General features: G+C 36.9%; 1 protein-coding gene across 1 annotated transcript in view; it reads left to right on the top strand.

Annotated features, from left to right (window-relative positions):
* The window catches only part of Spata16 (spermatogenesis associated 16), a 232622-nt gene extending 218666 nt beyond the window's left edge, over positions 1–13956 (top strand). Inside the window, exon 11 of the mRNA XM_003467560.2 lies at positions 13637–13956. Within this exon, the coding sequence (XP_003467608.1) occupies positions 13637–13759 (123 nt within the window). The 3' untranslated portion in view covers positions 13760–13956. The remainder of the gene's footprint in view (positions 1–13636) is intronic.
* Positions 13957–19827: the final 5871 nt, after the last annotated feature.

Here is a 19827-nt window from a genome sequence, read left to right as displayed (position 1 = left end):
ATTAAAGAGATCACACTTTGCTTAAATTCATCCTATAATAGAAACACCTGAGGAAACACAGTCTTTTGAATAGCCCACAGGTCAAATTGACACTCTGCTCACTCATGAATTCATCAAAAATCTTCTGGACACCTCTTCTGTGCAATACACTAGCCTAGACGTTGGACATAGGGTGATGAATAACACAGTGACCTTGTAGCACTTGCTTGCTACCAGAGCAGGCAGTAAAATACCTCAATGTAGAAAATGTTATATGATAATAAATTCCATGAGGAAGGAGCCATGATGGAAAAATGGAAAGTCCCAGTGATGGAGAAAATCATGCAGATATCCAGGGGCAATCGTTCCAGGTAGAGGAAATGGAAATGCAAAACACCAAGCTCAAATGGCCCTGGCATGTACAGAGAAAGCAAGCAGGGAAGTGGTTCTAGAATATGATAAACAAGAATAATAAGAAATGAAATGAGGGAGAACACAGTGCTTACAAAAACAAAACCATTTTAAGGTGTTAAGGTGACAATAAATTGAAAGGGGCGAGTGTAGCAGCAGGGAACTACTGTAGTCAGTAAATTATTCAGTGATCTGGGAGAGTAACGATGGTGGCTTGAACTTGAAACACAAGTAGCGACAGCACACGTAAGCATGGTCAGATTCCTTCTGCTGCTTAGATGTGAGCCGGTGTTGTAAAACAAGCAAACCAAAAAAGCCTGAGCTAGCAACGAGGACACAAATTAGGTCTCTAAGGAATCGGGTCAGAAGCCACGCCCTTTCTCTAGGCCTAAATTTCCTCATCTGTAAAATAGGGACACTGAAGATTGTAAGCTCTTACCCATCTCTGAGTGAGTCTTTTTAAGACCAGACCATTGAAATGAAGGGGCAAGTGGCAGTATTTACTGAGCTTTATTACATGGCAACATTCTCCAACTCACTCTGCATGATACATTCCCTTACCCTCACCAAGTGAAGAGTATAATTAACCAAAGGAGTGCATGGTTTCCCTAATCTCACAAGGCCAGTAAGTGAGGGAGTAAGGACTTGATCTGATTCTGGAATTTAAACTCTTTCTTGATAGAAACTCAAGCTTCCTGAAGAGCCAAGGGACAAGCACCATTGTGTGATACCCAAGCATTCACATGGAAGGCAAAGTGGGGAACTAAAGTAACCTCCAACCAAAATTGTTTTACATCTATAAGCAGAAAATAATATAAAACCTAACTGTGCAAATCCTTGGCTTTTCATTTGGTTCCCACTCAGATGACCTTGAATAAGTGGTAGCCTTCTAAAAAGCATAATGTGTTTGTGCCAATTCCACATTTAGAGCCTGATTTTTGTGTTACTTGCCAGTGAATCCTGAAGTCCACTAAAGGTTTACGAGCAAGACCTGAAGATAAATAGAAAAAAGAGGCTCACAAAAGTTTCCCAGCTCTTAAATGGAAATGCTGTTATCTCTTTTCACCTAGAATCAAACAGTTAAGCAAAATTTTATCTGCAACTCAGAAGAAAATCCTGTCATGTTTTACTCCTGGATCACTAATTTGAAAGTAAATGAGGAAAACAAAGTTTATTATTTTTAAAGTCGTGAAAGATATGCCCTAGCAAATAACCTCAAACCTGTGAGTTTTCATGAGAATAAATACTACTTTACAACTTTACCTGGTCTTATAAAATATATGGAAAGTTTCAATGAATCCCAACTAACAGAGTGTAGGACTTCTTTAAGTCATCCATATGAAAGTATTTAAAATATAATTTTATGTTCCTTTTTATCCCAAACTTTAACCTATTAATCACTATGTATCACTGTCATCATACAGAAATTATATTCACTGATATACTAATTTGGTCTTTGAAACTAAAACTATGACAGAAGTACATGTCACTCAGCAACTCTGTTTAAGACTGTTGACACGGCAAGGCAAATGGAAAAATACAAACTTGCGAAATAGGGTAAGAGTCGTGGGTTGAAGAGGCAAGAGAAAATTGTAATATTTTATTTACTTTCCACAACAACACTCAAAAGTGAATCTTTCCAGAAACTCTCCTGAGAGAGATTGTGTATGCAACGGTATCATTCATTGGCTAGTCATTTGGGCTGATTCATATGTGGTTAGGTTAGTACTTCTGAGACTACTGCTGTCTTTTCAAAGATTCAGCAGCCAAATCTCTCATTTGCAAAGCAGTTTTGCTGGCAATCAGGCTTTTCCTGTGTGTTTTGTTCTTTAAGGAGTCTCCACAGATTTATTGTAATTTGATTGTGAATCTTCTAGCTTCTGGTTATGGGTTTCCTCATTAGCATATCCCCAAATTCCTTTACAGTATGTGCTCCAAGCACTGCTAAGCAGTTCTGTCCACACCACAATGCAGACTGTGCAGGGAAATCTAAGTGCTTCTATTGCTGACCAGGCTGGAGAGGGGAGGAAAAACTCCCAGGACAAGCAGAAAGGGAGACGAGTCCCAAAGAACTAAAAGAGGTCAGGTACCTAAGATAAATCACTGCAATTCTCAGGACAAATTGAATTTGTGCCAATATGTATTCAGGTCACCCCTCTCTTCCAAAGCTCTGGCAGACCTCATGATTGTAGTCAGAAGCTGACCCCTGTGCAATCAGACCTAAGGAGGAGAGTTCTATCCTTAACCATCACATACAACAAAGTCAAGTCTACCCTAGAGAGAAAGTCAAAAGCCTTGGTTCCTGCCATCTCTCCACCACGGTGCCATGTTTCAAATTTAGCTGCTGAATTCTCAGTTTTCATTTAAACCAACATCTTCCTCCTGTAACTAGAACAGACATGTATGGAGTTAACTTGTGTCAGTCAGCTTGCATCGGTGTAATAAAATACCTGAAGATAAGCAGACTAATAAAGGGAAATGTTTATTTTGGCTCACAGTTTCAGAGGCTTTTCTCCATGACCATTTGCCTGTGTTGCTGTGGGCCTATGGCGGCAGGGAATTTCATGGCAGGAGCGGGGAGGAAAGGGAGACTTGTGTACTTCATGGCAACCAGGAAGCAAGAGAGAAACAAGAAGAGTGGGGCTCCAAAATCCTCCATTAAGGGACACAACTCCGGTGAACTAACCTGCACCCATCTGCACCCACCAGGCCCCACCTATTAAGCACTCTGCCACAGAACAAGCAACAGGCTGGGAACCAAACCTGTTGGTTGGTTTGGTCAAATATATGACCCTGTGAGGTAGTTAAGATGCAAACCACAGAATTTATTGAACATTTTCACAATTTGTTTGAATGTACACATTTCTCACCTGGGCCTGCCCTTCCTTCTCAAACTTGGAACACCTCTTTTATATGCTTTTATGGGTAAAAATACTATCTTCTCAAACTGATGGTTTTGCAAGACATTTCCGCAGCAGAAGAAGTCTTTCTGTGCTTATGTGAAATCCTAGCTTGGCTTTGATCTAGGGAGCAGCTTTATAGCAATTTAGCACTTTTTAAATAACTGTTTGTCAAGATGTAGATGTTACCTTGCGACCATGTACATGAACCTAATAAAATGTTAGCCAACAAACTATCAAACTATTTTATCTTACTTGAAGCTTGCTTTTGAATAGCTATCGTAAGTTGAACAAGCTTTAGAAAAATGTATTTCTAATAGATATGTTGATAATTAGTATGACAAATATTATCAGTAATTAGTATTGATCTTGGTATGTGCCAAGCACTTCAGCACATTACCACATTTAATGATTACAATAACCATATGACAGACATCATTATTTCCCCTTTGAAAGAGGAGAAAGAGCTTTCTAGAATTAACAGGAAACAAACCTAAATTTGTTGCTGCCAGAGTTTGCTTTCAAGTCGCCTTGCTTGAACAAAGGCTATCTTCCTAATTGTTAGTTGGAATATACACATTAAAACAAATGCAACTTCCATTGTCAAAAGTCAATGGCACAAAGAATATTGGCCCGCCCAGGTCAATTTCTGCAGAACAGCTAATGAGACAACCCTTGCGCCTTCCTCTTGGCGGTGAGTGAGATGGAGGCATTGGAGGCTCCAGTGCCTGTTGGAGGCATCCCTCTACCTACCCTACAGCACAGCTCACTGCTCATCTAGACTCTCACCCACACTGCATGGAAGCAGCTGGCTGACAAAACCTCTACACTTCCCTGAATGACGCTACTTTTAATGTCTCCTCTCCGCATCTCTCCCTTTGTCAACAAATCACATTTAGGCTTGCTTGCATAGCTCCCTTGTTCTCCACCTATTTATCCAATTGTCATACTAATTGTCAACATATCTATTAGAAAAAGTTTTCCTTTTTCTGCAACTTCAAAACTTTAAGATGGCCTAGAAATTTACTCACTCCTGAAGCATGCTAACTTGCTCTGAAGTTTACTCTGACAAATTATCTGGATTAGCACTCCAAGATACACAAAACTTTTAAGGGAAACACTATTTTATAAGTAGACATTGCTGTAAAGCCTCTAAGCTTCACCATTACAACACAGAGGAGCCATGGGTGATACTGGGCCAACACATTGCTTACTCCCCTCTCTTTCTAAGCTCTCTTCCAGCCTAAATGATCCACTAACAAGGTAATACAGAGAAGTGACTCAACAGAAATTAGAAATGTCACATTACTACAAAACAAGCAGTGTTTTAACCTTTCCAAAAAGTTTTTAAAAATATATTTTTAATTAAAAATTTAGTGCAATATTGATTGGGAGACATGAAGATGGAGCATGAATCCTAACTGTATCTTGAAAAATAAGTTTACAATTCATAAAAGTTGTTTCCTTTAATTACCAGCTGTGTCTTCTTTGCTGCAACCCAGCATATTTATCACACGTATTATACACAGCACGTAATTCTTTATCATTCTTGAAAATAACAGAACAGCTTATACCACTTACACCGCTGAGTAGCTACATGAACCACAGGACATCTTCCATTCTGTACTTCTTGTAGTCAGTTGTTGTGCATAGAGAACAATTAGGATCAGGACATGGAGTTTATAATATTATATTTATAATGGTCACCAGGCGTTAAACACAGGAAAATGCAGGAAATCTATCCGCAACACCAAAGACAGAATATTTAGTCAAGGGCCTGAATCCCACAGCAATGTCCCACATGAGTCCAGATAAAAACCCAGAGCTCAGGACAATGCCTCCCACAAGTCCAACTGGAGGTCCAGAGCCCACAAGAAGGACTCATGCCAGTCTCTTTTACGGTTCCGCACCGGGAAGGCCCAAGGGTCAGCAGTGGAAGCCAGAAAGTCCATGCCAGCAGGGTAAAGGAGCTGTGCTGATGAGATGAGGATTCTACGCTGGAGCTGAGAAGTCACACTCACAACAAAGACCAGGGGTCTCCTGAAAGGCACCACAGCCATCCTCAGCGACACCGAGGCCCCAACCTCCTCCAACAAAAAGCACAGTTGGGTACATGCCAGGAAGCAGCGTGATGAGTTCATTCTGGAGACCAAGCAGCACATGTCTTCCCCTCCGGAGCCAGGAAGCAATGCTCGATGTGAGGACCAAAGCTTCTCCAGGAGAACCAGCAGCTCAAACAGCAACTCGTAGGAGAACCCATAATACCTCAATGCAATGCAATAACACATTAACACCTCAATGCCTCCCTTCTTCTCCACCTATTTATCCACCTATATATCGCAACTTTCCTGGTAGAGCATCTTCACTCAGTGCCACGCTGATGTAATCCAGCTGGCGTTAAATTGACCACCAGTTCTTAATCCATAACAGTGCTAAAAGCAGGAGTCCATAGTAATTGACCTGTAGATTGTTCAGTCATTTATAGTATATTCATTATACTTTTTCTCATTCAGAAAAGGGCAGAAATAAAAGTGTCTTTATATGCAACTCTAAAGGAAGGTACAGGCCATTTGTCATAAATCTCTAGAAAAGTACACAGTGATATACTGTTTAGTTCCATTTAGATAACTTTCCTTCAATAACAAAGTTAGAGAACTAGGGAACGGATTAGTGGTTGCCAGGGTTAAAGAAGAGGTAGGGCAAGGAGGACACTGGCATGGCTGTAAAAAGCCAGCGTGGAGACCTCTGGAGTGATAGGACTCTTCTGCTTCTTAACTGTACGGCTCAACTTCAATATCCTGGCTATTGTATTCCATAGTTTTACAAGATGTTGCCACTGAGAGAAAACTGAGTTAACATTACAGATGCCTCCCATTTTACTTCTTTCCAATACACGTGGATCTAAAATTATCTCCAAATGAAAATTTAATAATACGTACATATTCAACATCCATATCAATTACACCACCAAATGTTGAAAACTGAGTATTTTTAAAAACCATGATACGTGGTGCTTTCCCCTGTTCAATCTGTTATAACAAGATCCCATAGACTGAGTGACTTGTAAACAACATTTCACTTCTTATACTTCTGCAGGCTGGGAAGTGGGGAATAAAGGCACTGGCGAACTGTTCGGTGAAGGACAGTTTCTGAGGTCATGCATTGTACTTTCCTGCTGTGTAATCACATGCAGAAAGGACCAGACAAGCTCACTTGAGACTGTTGGTTTGTTTGTTACTTAATGAGTAAACCCAGGGCTTTTGTACTGAGCTCTATTATGTTTTATTTTGGGACAGGATCTCAGTAAACCACTGAATTTTCCAGGCTGGGTTCAGACTTGCAGTCTTCCTGCTTCAGCCCCCAAGAATACTGGAAATACAGCCATGTACCACCATGTCACACTGAGCCTCTTTTTAAGGGTACTGTAATAACCTGATTCTTGATCTAATCATCTCTCAGACACATCATCTTCTAATATTATCACTTCTGAAGGATTTCCAACACATACATTCATACCATAGCACATAATTCCTTGAATATAGTAAAAGCAAAATTTTACAATAGGTTTTTAGTTTTGTACTAAACACAATAAAAAGTGCTGTCGTCATGAGAATTTTTAATCAGGAGTTGGTAATACAGTTTGGCGTGGAGTTTTTCCCACATTTTATAACATCTCAGCAGCAGGTACCTCAGAATTTCATGTTGTATTCTTCTGACTAAAATCCTGAATAATATACCAATGTTCTAAATGAAAAAAAGAAACATAAGAGCTTTTCTCTCTGATTGAATACAAGCCAAAAGTTTAAGGAAACCGCTATATTATCGTAGAAAAAACTTTTTCTCAGAAACGAAGTTTGTTTTAGAAATTAATTTCAAGCCTGTTGGAAAACAATTGTAATTCTAATAAGAATTTAAATTCAAACCATTATGGATAATAAATATTTAAAAGCATTTGGTCTGGAAATTAAATGGGAACAGAGCAAAGAAACTCATGTTATCAAATCCACTGTGGTGGAGTGAAATGTCTATTCTTGCCGAGAGGATTTGGTCCAAACCACTAATCACTGAAAACACATTCTCACTCTGTAACCACCACTATAGTCATGTAAGCCTGATATTTATGCTTCAAGAGTTTGAGTCTTATTTATTCAACTTTCTTTCTGTTATAAAATGTCATTTAAAGCCTTACTTTTTTAAATTCTTTGAGCATTTAGTTTCTGAGGCAGGAGTGTGTACAAGACAACCAATATAAATACATCCAATTTTCCCTTGTTGATCCACACTACGTGAAATCTAATAGAAAATCCAAAGTTCAAGCCCAGAATCTTCCTTATCAGTGTAATTTATCCATTCATTCATGTTTGAGATTGATTTCTCACCGCCATTATTGCCAGAAACCCACTAAGTTACCCAAGGTGCCCTAAGCTAATGCAGGTGGCACCAACCAAGTGAGGATCCTCAAGCAATGGGAGAAGTGAAGTTTTTAAAACATCAAAGTCGTATGTAAAGAGATAGAAATTATTGGAGCTTTCTTTCATTTTATAGCAAGTATTTATATCCATTTGCTAGCGCTTCCATAGCAAAGCACCAAAAATTAGCCAAATGACTTCTTAAAATTTTTTATTAGTTGCAATGGTTGCAACTGGTTTCAATACATAACAGTTACATTCACTGTGGGAAGTTGGTATATGTGCATAACACTTCTTAATTTTTTTATCTCCTTAACTAACAGAAATTTATTGTTCCCAAACCCTGGAAATTGGGAGACTGAGGCCAAAGTGTCCATAAAGCTTGTTTCTTCTGAAGGCTGTGAGGAGAATCTGTCCCAGGCTTCTCCCATTGTTTGTGGTAGTTTGCTGGTCATAACTGTGGTGCCTTGGTTTGTAGGAGCATGATTCCAACCTTCTTCTTCACTATCAGCGCCCTGTGCATGTGTCTGTCTCTGAAGCATCCCTTTTCTTTTTTTTTCTTTTTTTTTTTTTATTTAAGAGGAAAAAGAGAAAAACACAAAACAAACCAAAGCGGTGTAAGGGTACACGTAATACAGAACTACAAAAAAAAAAAAAAAAAAAAAAAACAACATAACAGTAAGAAATCACCTGTTAGTAGATTACATATTATCATCTTGAAAATAGTTCCTCAAATCACAGTATCAAAGAATACAAGGTGGACATTCAAACAGGGAGACTGCAAACAGCTGTGTTCAATGATCCAAAAACATTGATATAGTCAGCTATTTAACACCCCTAAACACACTTGCTGTTATATCCGTTAGAGCTCTTTTTCTTTTTTTTTTTCCCTCTCTTTTTTACAACAAAATTTACACATTTTGGATTTTATTACTCCTTAGTGCTTATTACTTTTTGGTGGGGGGAGAATACAGTCAAATATGGCAAAACAAAGCTGTCAGTCAATACCAAGGATAGACATAGCACATGGTGCAGAACAGAGTACAAGTTTATCAACAATGGTTATCAACGTTGTCCCTTGTTTCCTTAAAAAGAATTGTCTATCTTATTAGATATTATAAAGTTGGACAAAACAGTAGAGAACAAGACCAATAAAACTTAGGCATTGTAAACATTACAGGACTTCCAAAGAAGACCATAGTCAAACCAGAATGAGTATCTTAGTGAATCTTATTGTCTTCAAAGTAGTTGCCTATGTCTTCAAACTTGATACTACCATATAGAATGGAACAGAGTCTAATCAGTCAAAACAAGATCGTGGGAGTACTACAGGACTTCAAAACAAGTTAATAGGAAATCAAAAAGAGTTACTATTTATATATCCTAATTTTTTGAATTTTTTCTTTAATAAGACAAACATAAGAAATGACTAAATAATTTTTTAAAACAATAAGGGGGAGATTGAGATAAAACAGGACATAACAATATAACAATAGAGATCACAGCATGACTGTTTCAACAACCTAGTACTTCACCACCATATAACCCGACTTAATAGTAGTTACCATAGTATCTTTTTCCTTGAAATATTTGGATAAAACTTCATATACTCTAGTTTCAAATATTTTCATATCAAGAAGCCCAGAATAAAGCCTTTCTAATTAATGAGTGAAAACTTTATAAGGCTTCAAGGCCACCTAATGGGAAATCATGATTACCACATATTTTTATATATTTGAATCATTACTTACATTAGGGAAACTATTCGGTATTCACACATGCGAGATTGATTTATTTCACTTATGAGTATGGTCTCAAGCTGCGCCCATTTATTGATAAATATCTCAATGTGATCCTTCTTTATAGCTGAATAATACTCCATTGTATAGAAATACCACAACTTTTTTATCCATTCCTCAGTTGATGGACACTTGGGTTGTTTCCAAGATCTGGCGATTACAAATTGTGCTGCTATAAACATAGGTTGAAGCATCCCTTTTCATAAAGATATTGGTCATTCTGAATTAGAATGACCTCAGTCTTACCTGTGTAAAGACCCTCTCTCCAGACAAAATCATATTCTAAGCTATTGGGTGGTTAGATTTTTTTTTGTCTTTTTTTTTTTTTTATCGTTTTTATCGGTACCAGGGATTGAACTCACAACTGCCTGCTTGCAAGGCAGGCACTTATGCCGCTGAGCTAAATCCCCAGCCCCTGGGCGGTTAGATTTAACCTATGAATTTAGAGAGTAACACAATTCTATATTCACATGAAAATCCATGACAGTGCTGTTTGAATCTAAATTTTAAAAGGACAAAATAAATTAGCTGCTGATAATTTCCTTGCCTTTTGATGTGAATGATGATCAGTGGCCATAGGCTAGCTCAGACCCTACCTTCCTACTGAGAATTGAGGGTTCCCTCAGCCATTAGACATCCCCAAATTCAATACACCCTTTTTTCTGATGTCCCTGTCATTGTAATGCCGTCAGCATTGGCACACACATACATAAGAAAATGTTACCTGCCCATTTTGCAAATGGGAAAACTAGACCTAGAATGACCATCTGATACAGTTAAGCAAGCAGATTATATACCAAAAGAGAGTCTAAAAAAGCCTCTGCTCCAAAAACCGACTCATTTCCTTTCTTAAACACTTACATATTTCTTTGTGTTTTATTTTCCCAAAGGCTTTATAAAATTTCTATCATTTGCAATCTGTTCTTCTTAGTTATATGAATCTATTTTCTCTTCCACCAGCATTTTTCTTTTCCTAAAAAAAACTCAGAAAATAAAGAGCCAGCTATACTAAAAACATGTCACAGCTCCCCCACACTTTTGTAAGTACAAAGACTAAAATTGACTTACTTTACTGCATCATGTGCCATTCATCTTATGGTGTACTCTAAGGGGGAAAACTCTGATTTGAAAATGTGAGTGTTCACCTTTAGGACTGAACTAGTTAAATCCGAAGTGAGTTTTATGACTCAGTGTGTCCTTGGAACTTTACAGGCCACTCCTCTCTCAATACCAAATGCTGGTAAAGACTGAAGCTCAGAGAGGGCAAGACACTTCCCAGCGGTCCCAGAGCAGGGTTTTAATACACTAAGCCAAGAGCATGTCTCAGTGCTCTTGCTGACTGTTTACAAGTCTGCTTCTACCACTGTTTCAAGTATAGAGACATCTTGTTACTATGACTATGCCTTGATAGTCTCAAAGGTAAACAATCATAAGAAAATGGTGGAGTGTAAAGTAATGCTAAGGAAAAAAAAGACCTTCTGGTACACTGTACACCAAGCATCATTCTGAGTACAGGAAATACATTTCTTTCTAAATCTGATCTATTATCCAAGAGTACAATTATTGAGACTCCACCATATCTTATTTCTGAAAATAATGGACAATATGGATGTAGTTCCTATCTTATGAAACTGAAATCTTAAGAGAAGACAAATTATATAAATCATCATAAGGAAGGATATAAAAAATTAAAATATCTAGAGATGAATGAACTGCTATGGTAATATATTATTACTGAGGGACCTAACCTGCCTGGATTATAAAGAGGAGCATCCTGGATCATTGATGTTTAGCCTGAAATCTAAAGGATACATTAGGTTTCTAAGAGAAACACTGCATCAGAGCTCAATAGTAATGAGAGATCAAGGATACCTGGATAACTGAGAGATGAACCATGAAGTTCAAGTGAACAGAGTGATGTTAGAGCTAGAAACACATATAGAACCAATTCACACGGGTCTGGAGAGGTCTTGTTAAGATGTTAGGAATCCACTTAAACTATTTCCATCAACAAATAGTTTTTTTTAATGCGATGTATATACACAACAGAGTCCTACTCTTCTATGAAGAAGTGTGAATTTGAGTCATTTGTAGAAAAATCATAAAGCAGGAACACAAGCTTAAGTATCATCTGAATTATATGAGAAACCCAAATATAAAAAAATTACACAGCAAAATAAAGAATAAATAATAGGAAACAGGGAGATAGATCTTTTGCCCATGGAAGGAGACCAACAGATGAAGGAAGGGGATGGAAATGCAAAAATAATTAAGATGTGTGGCGTCCCTGTAACAACTGCCCAACATGAATATATGAATATATGCAGCATGTACTATAAACATGTACCAATAAGAAGAAATAACTGGACAAGATACTTTTTTTAAGTAAGGGAAAGATGTAATCAGATGTACAATTTAAAGTGATCATTCTTGTGTCATTATAAGACTGAAAAGACAGTAAGTAGCTAAACCAGGTGGAGATGAACACACAGGCCGTGTTCCACATGCACATCGTGTCAGCGTACTCAGTAATCTAATGTCACATTTTATTTTTCTTCTTTGCATTTTTCTAATGAAAGGCAACCCAATTAGTCAATACCACTGTTATAAAAAGTTATCAAAAAAACAGGTGACACTTAAAGGATATTTTAAAATAATTGTTTTTCTCTCTCATTGAAGAAAACTTTTATGGTTGTTGCATTAGGATTGTAATTCCAAATTTCATTTGGGTCAGTTATAAACATTCAAATTGTAAAGAGCTTTGATTTAAATGATATTATTTTCAGTGCAAATGACATGCATGAGTCATCAACTCAACTGTTAAAGTAACAAAGTGTTACACATTATATTCCTCTTGATTGTATTCTGTTATTTTCTTTTTATTTATTAGTTTGGTGGAAATTGGATAGTATAAATGTATGGAATACATAGAATAATGTATTGACTTCATGATAGAACCTAAAAATATTCTGTCAAGTTATTTGGATGATTCACACAATGACAAGACATTATAAGTGGCAAAATGCTTTGTGAGATATTTACCTGATACAATTTTTAAAAAGGCTTTCAAAAAGAATTGTTTTGTATAAATAACTTATCTTATTTTCTTAAGGAACCCAATGGACAGTTTACATCACCTGGTATGAAATAGGATCTAAGTATAATATATAGATGAGTGCTTATTTTATTTTCTCTTTTTGATGATCTGAATTATCTTTTGAATATTATTCTGAATGATAAATCAAACAGTTTAAAATGGAACACAAAATTGGAAGATTGAAGTTCTAAGTGCTTTTATTTTAAGTAGATGGTACCTTGAATAGTAAGTGGTCTAGCTCTGAGCTAACTTTATGAGAACAGTCTCTTCAGTAAGTGATGTTAAACTAACACAGTATGCAGGTTGTAGAAGTCAAGGTTAAGTATGAATTGTTACATCTACTGACTTTCATAAGACTCTGATTCAGCATGTATGTAAACTTTCATACTACAGTTCTTTTAGATAAATTGTATAAATACATTCAACCAACTATCACTAAATAATTGTAAGCTTTCTTTGGAGAAAGATGACTTTATTTTTTTTTCAAAAAATTGCTTTGTATGACTTTTATCCTATTCCTTGGAGTGTGGCATTTTAAAAGAAATTTGAGAAAATTTTCTCAAATTTTCCTTTTGATTCAAAGGAGAAATGGTTCTTGCGAGGACAGTGTGGTCAGGGATGTATATACATGTTAGAACTGCTGGCTTTTAAGAGAGTGGGTTTGTCATTTTGTCTCTTATTTTTGATAAAAGAGGTAGAAAAAGAGTTGCCATGGATTAATGTTTCGCTCTCTACTTCCTTTCGAAATCTTTGGTGTCACCAACTATTAAAAACAGTGAGGTGATGATAATACCCATTCCATTTCCAGTATGCAGGTCTGACTGATGAAGCCAAGTCCTATATGCTAGCTCTGTATTTGTGAAACACAGGAGCCTGAAATGGAAACAGAAGCAGGCTTTTACGTTTAACCCCTCCTGTCTGCAGTTCTGTTCCAATATGTACAAGGGTCATTTAGTTTTAAGTGCCCCACCATTTTTCTAAGAACACAAAATCCAGAAAACCAACAACATTAACCTCATTATATTTGTTCGTGTCTTCTAGGTTGGACGAATTGAAAATTTTCTCTATCAGCTAGAGGACAGTTTCCTAAAAACTAAAAAACTCAGAACTGCTCGGAGGCAAAAGACAAAACTGAAGCGGCTTCAAACTCTGCAGCAAAGCTAGTCACCGGGAAGCAGCACTTATCATGAGATGCCCTAGACAAAGAGACAAGGGTGGCCACCACACCAACTGTTGACAGCAGGACAGCAAACCCTGCATCTAAGGAGCAAGGTGATACTCCTCTTGGGTCATCTTAAGCAAAGACATTCTACACTTCATTAATCTCAACTGGCAGTAATAAATGTCCTCAGCAATTTTGACTTGACTCCTGTTTAAATTTCTCTTATTTAGCTGAATAACACAAAATAACCATTGGTGTATCTTTCACCTGCCTTCTTCTTTCAAAATTGACTAATGGATATCAAATACACACAAATTTGATTCTAATATATGTTTATATTCATGTATATTCAGTTAGAATTATTCACAAAGTACATACAGCTATGAGCAAAAAATACAAATTAAAATTATGAAACTGATAATACACTACACTGTCTCAGTCCTGACAGAGACATGAGGTACAGCTGGTATCATCATTAAGTTATCTAATTAAAATCTCTGTTCTTTCCTCTGGATCTTTTATATTATGGTTTCCCTGCCCCTTAAATAACCCAATGCAAGCTCACATACTCACCCTTTCTCTCTGGTCCTGCTCGGCTTCCCAGCCTCCATGAGCTGAGCGGCTTAGCTCGGTCCCACCCTTCGACCATGATGCTGCTGACCACAGACTGCGTCCCCTTAAAGTGTGACCCAAATGAGTCCCTTCCTCCTTTAAACTGTAGATGCAAGGTATCATGTCCAGCAATGGGAAAGGTGTGTAATACAAAGCAAGTAAGAGGAAGTCCCGTGTACAGGATAAAATTAATAAGAAACTATAATAATAGAATTCTGTAGTACTTAGTAATAAGCAACAGGGAAAGAAAGGAAGCGACAAAATATCAGGTGCTTAGTTTTTCCTTATACAATGCAATTGTAAAGGGATCAATTAATAAGTAAGCCTCATGTTTATTAAATTTACCTTGTTATAATGTGAAATGTTAATACATCTATAAATGTACATATTTACCAGTGCTATATATGATATGTAAATATATAATAAAATAAACATGTAAATACATTTATAAATATCATACAATTGAAATAAAAATCATGACCTTAGTTTCCCTGGGAACAATTGCTTAATTTTTACTTTTATCAAATACCTTATGAGGAAAACCCACATTTAATTCCAATGTCTTCCTCAGATTAATTGTTAGTATAATTATGATAAAAGACAGAAAACTTCAAGAAAAGCCTTTTGGTTTCTAATGGCATCTCAGTTCTGTTCCTGTAAATATCGGGAAACTATTTCCTTTTATGAACACTGGAGTCTACCTGAACGTGGGAGTCTCAGGTAAGTGGCTTGGCATCCCATCTGACCTCTGCTGCCGTCACTGCCTCCGGCCATTGTCCAGGAAGCCCATGCTACTACAATTTTTAAGTCCATAGCTCCTTCTCTACCATTTAAGTGAATACAAAGATATACAACTTCTTTCTGTAACATTTTAAGACGTTAAATACACACCCCCAAACTGACATCTTGGCTGAGTAAGTTTTACACACTTGTTGAGAAGACCAAACTTCAGTGTTACTATTATCTGGCTTTTCCGTACCCCCAAATGTTTCAATCAGTGCAGTTTCCTTTCTCTTCCACTCTTTACTGTGTCCCTCTGTCTTTTACTGATGCCTTTGCATGGAAAGCAGAGCTCTATGATCTCAAGTTCTAGGAGCAATTTGCCTTTCAAAATATCAAACAGATTTTTCCCAACCTGGCAAAGTTAAGCATCAATTCTGTTTTTAAATGTATTTGGGAAACTACCACTGGAAGAAATAGTCCAGGTTTAGAAGTTTCACCATTAAAGGAGAAATTCCAAGAGAGCCCCACCCCCCACCGCCGCAGGAAAGTCATTTATGTTCTGATCTTCAAGGGCTAGATAATTTTTGCTCATTCTCTGATCATTTTTGAAGGTATTTTGGTAATGTATTTGTGTATTTTTCTCAGCTTTTTATTTTCAACGTTTTCAAGCTTACAGAAAAGTGGCAAAAATAGTACAACATATCCCTCACAAGGCTTCCCTAATTATTAGCCTTGTTCACATTTGCTTTCTGTCCTTGTGTATCCTTCCCTACCCCTCCTCCCGCCCCCCTCCACCTTCCCCTCCCCCTCTCCCTGTCCAAATAATAAATGCTGGCGAGGCTACAGGGAAAAAGGAAGCTTTCCACACTGTTGGAGAGAATATAAACTAGTACAACCACTCTGGAAATCAGTACAGAGATTGCTCAAAAAAACTGAAACTAGAAATTCTATTCAACCCAGGTATTCCCCTCTTCTTTCTGTTTTGAAGAGTTAAAGACATATTACAGTGATAGAGCTATACTCTTTTTATAGCACCATAATTTGTAATATCTAAATCTTAGAAGCAGCCTATATGTCCATCAGCAGATGAATGGTTAAAGAAAATGTGGTATTTATACACAATGGAGTACTACTCTGCCCTATTGATAAATCTAAGTCATTTATAGGAAACCAGATGCGCTTTGAGACCATACATTAAGTGAACTAAAGCAGACACACAAGCTTAGATTTGTATAGTCTCTCATATGTGAGAAACTCAAAGCATAAATGAAGAGAAAAATACATAACAGAAAATAAGAATTAAGAAGATAGATCTTTCTCAAAGGAGAAATGGATCCAAAGATTCAGGGCATGGAAGGGAGGGAAGTAACGGGGGATAAAAAGGGGAATTAAAATGTGTTGTGTTCATTATGCACACAAGGAACGTAAACATTACATATTGCAAATATGTACAAAAACAAATAGGGGAGCAAGAAACGGACAGAATGGGGAGAGAGAGAAGGGAAAGGGGTGATGAAGAATTAAGATGTAGTGTGTGCTTGCAGGAATTCCCCACCAGGAATGTGAACATTAGGTGCTGCAAAGGTGTATTAATAAAAAGCTGAAAAATCTATTATATTACATTCAGAGAACAATGAAATTGTTTCTTACAATAGAATTTATCTTGTGATAAATACCCATGCTAATCTCCCATTTGCAGGCCAACTTTTTCCTCTGTATCAAATAAACCGAGGGGCCACATTGATTTAGAAACTGCTGAGGGAAAATGACGGGCAGCACTGACTTCCTCATGGTCATCTCTGCTGGCCTTTCAGCCCTGGGTGAGCTACAGCAGCATCCATCAAGTTAAGATGTCCCAGGAAGGGAAGGCAAGCAGCATAGATTGTTTGCTACTTTTTTTCTTTAGTTGCAAACAACTTTTGTTCCCAGACAACACAGGCTCAGAGCCAGTAGTCCACACTTCCCAATGTCTTCAAGGATGGGATGTTTTTAAAACTGCCAAAAGTTACTCAGAACCCAGGCTGGTGCATAGAGTAGATGGTAATCCAACCAGATAACCACTGGCTGCTCAGAATCCTGTGGACCTCTGATGTCAGGGCACAAGAAACAACTGCTCAGAAACGAAGGGAGCGTTCCAAGGTGACTACTGCAAGGTGTACTGCATACACACTTTCATATCTACGCGATGGTGCGGTTTTAGAAAAATTTATCTTACCGAGTACTCCTACATGCTTCTGGTGAAACTGAATTATATAAATTAAAAGCCCAAAATAGTTAAGATAGTTATATCTGCTGATTTCTTTGAGTATGCTGAAGAGAAAGACTTGTCTTGGTATTGTTCAGGCAATTGAACGCAGATGTCTTGTGCTCTGGGTGAATGATCTGGGGATGACAGCATGCAATGTGTATATCATTGTTGCCCCCTGATTGATGTTTTGAAATTTTGTTGTAGTTTTTCTTCTTCCTCTCCTCCTCCTCCTCCTTCTTCTGCCTCTTCTTCTTCTTCTCTTTTTGTCCATGTTCTTCTCTTTTGTCCATTTGGAAAAAAAATTTTTAAATAAAAATAAAAATTATATCCAAAAAGTCCATCTAGAAAGCAATTTATCTGTGCACATCAAAAGTCCTAAAGGTATTTATACTTTTTGTCAAGTAATTGTACTTCTAAGAAACTATACTAAAGAAATAATTAAATATGTATTAAACATAGAGGCTCAAAAGTATTGACCACAGAGGGTTTTTGCTTTTTTGGTTTTTTTTTGTTTGTTTGTTTGTTTGTTTGGTTTGTTCTGTTTTGTTTTGTTTTTACCAGGGATTGAACTCACCCTTGCCAGCCATGCATTTATGTCACTGAACTAAAATCCCAGCTTTAAATTTAATTTTTTTTCATAGAGTTATTTTTTAAAGAAAGATAAAATGAACCCAATGAAACTATCCCAGCATAGGTAATAGACTAAGTAATTTATGACGTTTACTCTAATAATATATAAAAATTTATAATGTTAAAAAAAAAGTAAGAAGTAATACTATAGCATAATTATGATTAGATTATAAAACATATGCATATAAGAGGTTGGGAAGAAATATAAGGTGTTAAGAATGGTTTTTCTAGTGGGAGAAATTGTGGGTGATTTTATTATCTGTTCTTTAATGTTATGTGATATATTCCTCAATAATAAAAAATAATCTTTTAAAATATTGTCTGGTATCATTTTGTAGAGAAACACTTAATTCAGAACTGCTTTTCTTCCCCATTTTAATCCTTGAATCACAGACAATAGCTGTCATGTACAGAAAGGCCCAAGGAAATAATTTGTTTACAGAATTTTTGCAGCACTTTTGCAAAGACTTTGACTATGATTACCTCCACCAGGAAACCCTGGCATAGGTAGTCTATGGGGTCACTGAAGTAACCACTAAGCAGAGCATTAATTATGATATAGACCTGTTTTTATAAAAAGTACCTGTACTATTTATGGATTGTTCTTTGTTTATCATTCTTGTTTACTCACAGCGTTCTCCTTTGATTATTTTGTTTAGTTCTTTCCCTGTACCCACAAGATATCATCTCATGAAATATGAGATGATCATAAACCAACATCCCTTAAATCAAAATATATTGAAAGTTGAGAGACCACTGGCAGAGCAAAGCTGTGATTTACAGTGGCTTGATTCATGGCGGTGGATGACAGCGTCTAAGTTCAGTCAGATATTTCACAAGTTGCCTGCTTCACTCAGTACTTCCCATGGCTCATGAACATGGATACAAAAGACTACTGTGAAGCCTTGACAAGCAGCAGATTGTCAAGAGGGTATGTAATGACACCTGGGAACAGGCATATAATTTTTATAAGACCAAAGGGAAAAGAAAATCAGAAAACTGACCCAAAGAGCCTCCCATAATTTATAAATATAGGGACATTACGTTCAATAACTAGAATCCAGAAACACTAAAATTGCCTGAGATAATCAGCGCTCAGACCCAGCCAGTCTTCATGTGCATTGTTTAGTAAATGATACAGGAATTTGAAAGTTTAATATTGAATATGTGCTTTTGTTGTGATTTTCTATTGATTCAAGGCAATATGCAGGACTAATACAAATTTATAATCAAGACAAAATTTCTTTTTAAATACATGTGTAGGGTAGTAGAAAGGCAAACATTTAGTGAAGAATCAGAAGACTGAATCACTGATGCTGATAACTTATCTGTCTTTTCTCTAAGATTTTTATAAAAGATTTACAGATATAGGTAGTTTTTTTGGTTCCTGCTTCCTTAAAGCCAGCAACAAGGTGTGGGGAATCTAGTATACTGTGACACTGCTATTAAAAATAAAGCCCTGAAATAATCCCTCTGAGATATTCCTAGTTCAAATTCGCTGACGATGGTAGGCACTGAATAATGGAAAGTAAAGTTGGCATAAATTTTGAAGGCTTGGGTTCAAGGCCTAGCCCTATCTAATGAGGTTTTAGTATATAGAAGAAAAGAGATGATGAAATAGGAAATAATGTTTTAAACACTTAAGCAATTATTCCTTACTGCTGTTGGCCACTCCCTGTAAACCAGCATATCCTGTTTAGTTCTCACCGCAAACCTGAGACAGAAAACATTATCTCCCTTTTGCAGATAAGTAGACAGAGACCAAGAGGTGTAGGAGTTTCCTTAGGCTGTAGTCAGACAGTGGTAAAGCTAGAATTCAAGCGTAGGCAGCTCTGCTCCAGAGTAGGGTCTTGATAT

This window comes from Cavia porcellus, unplaced genomic scaffold (genome assembly GCF_034190915.1).
Source record: "Cavia porcellus strain 051 isolate PalLab524CR breed Dunkin Hartley unplaced genomic scaffold, mCavPor4.1 scaffold_17, whole genome shotgun sequence".
Classification (NCBI taxonomy): domain Eukaryota; kingdom Metazoa; phylum Chordata; class Mammalia; order Rodentia; family Caviidae; genus Cavia; species Cavia porcellus.
The sequence above is the reverse complement of the archived record's forward strand: the minus strand, read 5'-3'. Positions and strand labels throughout refer to the sequence as shown.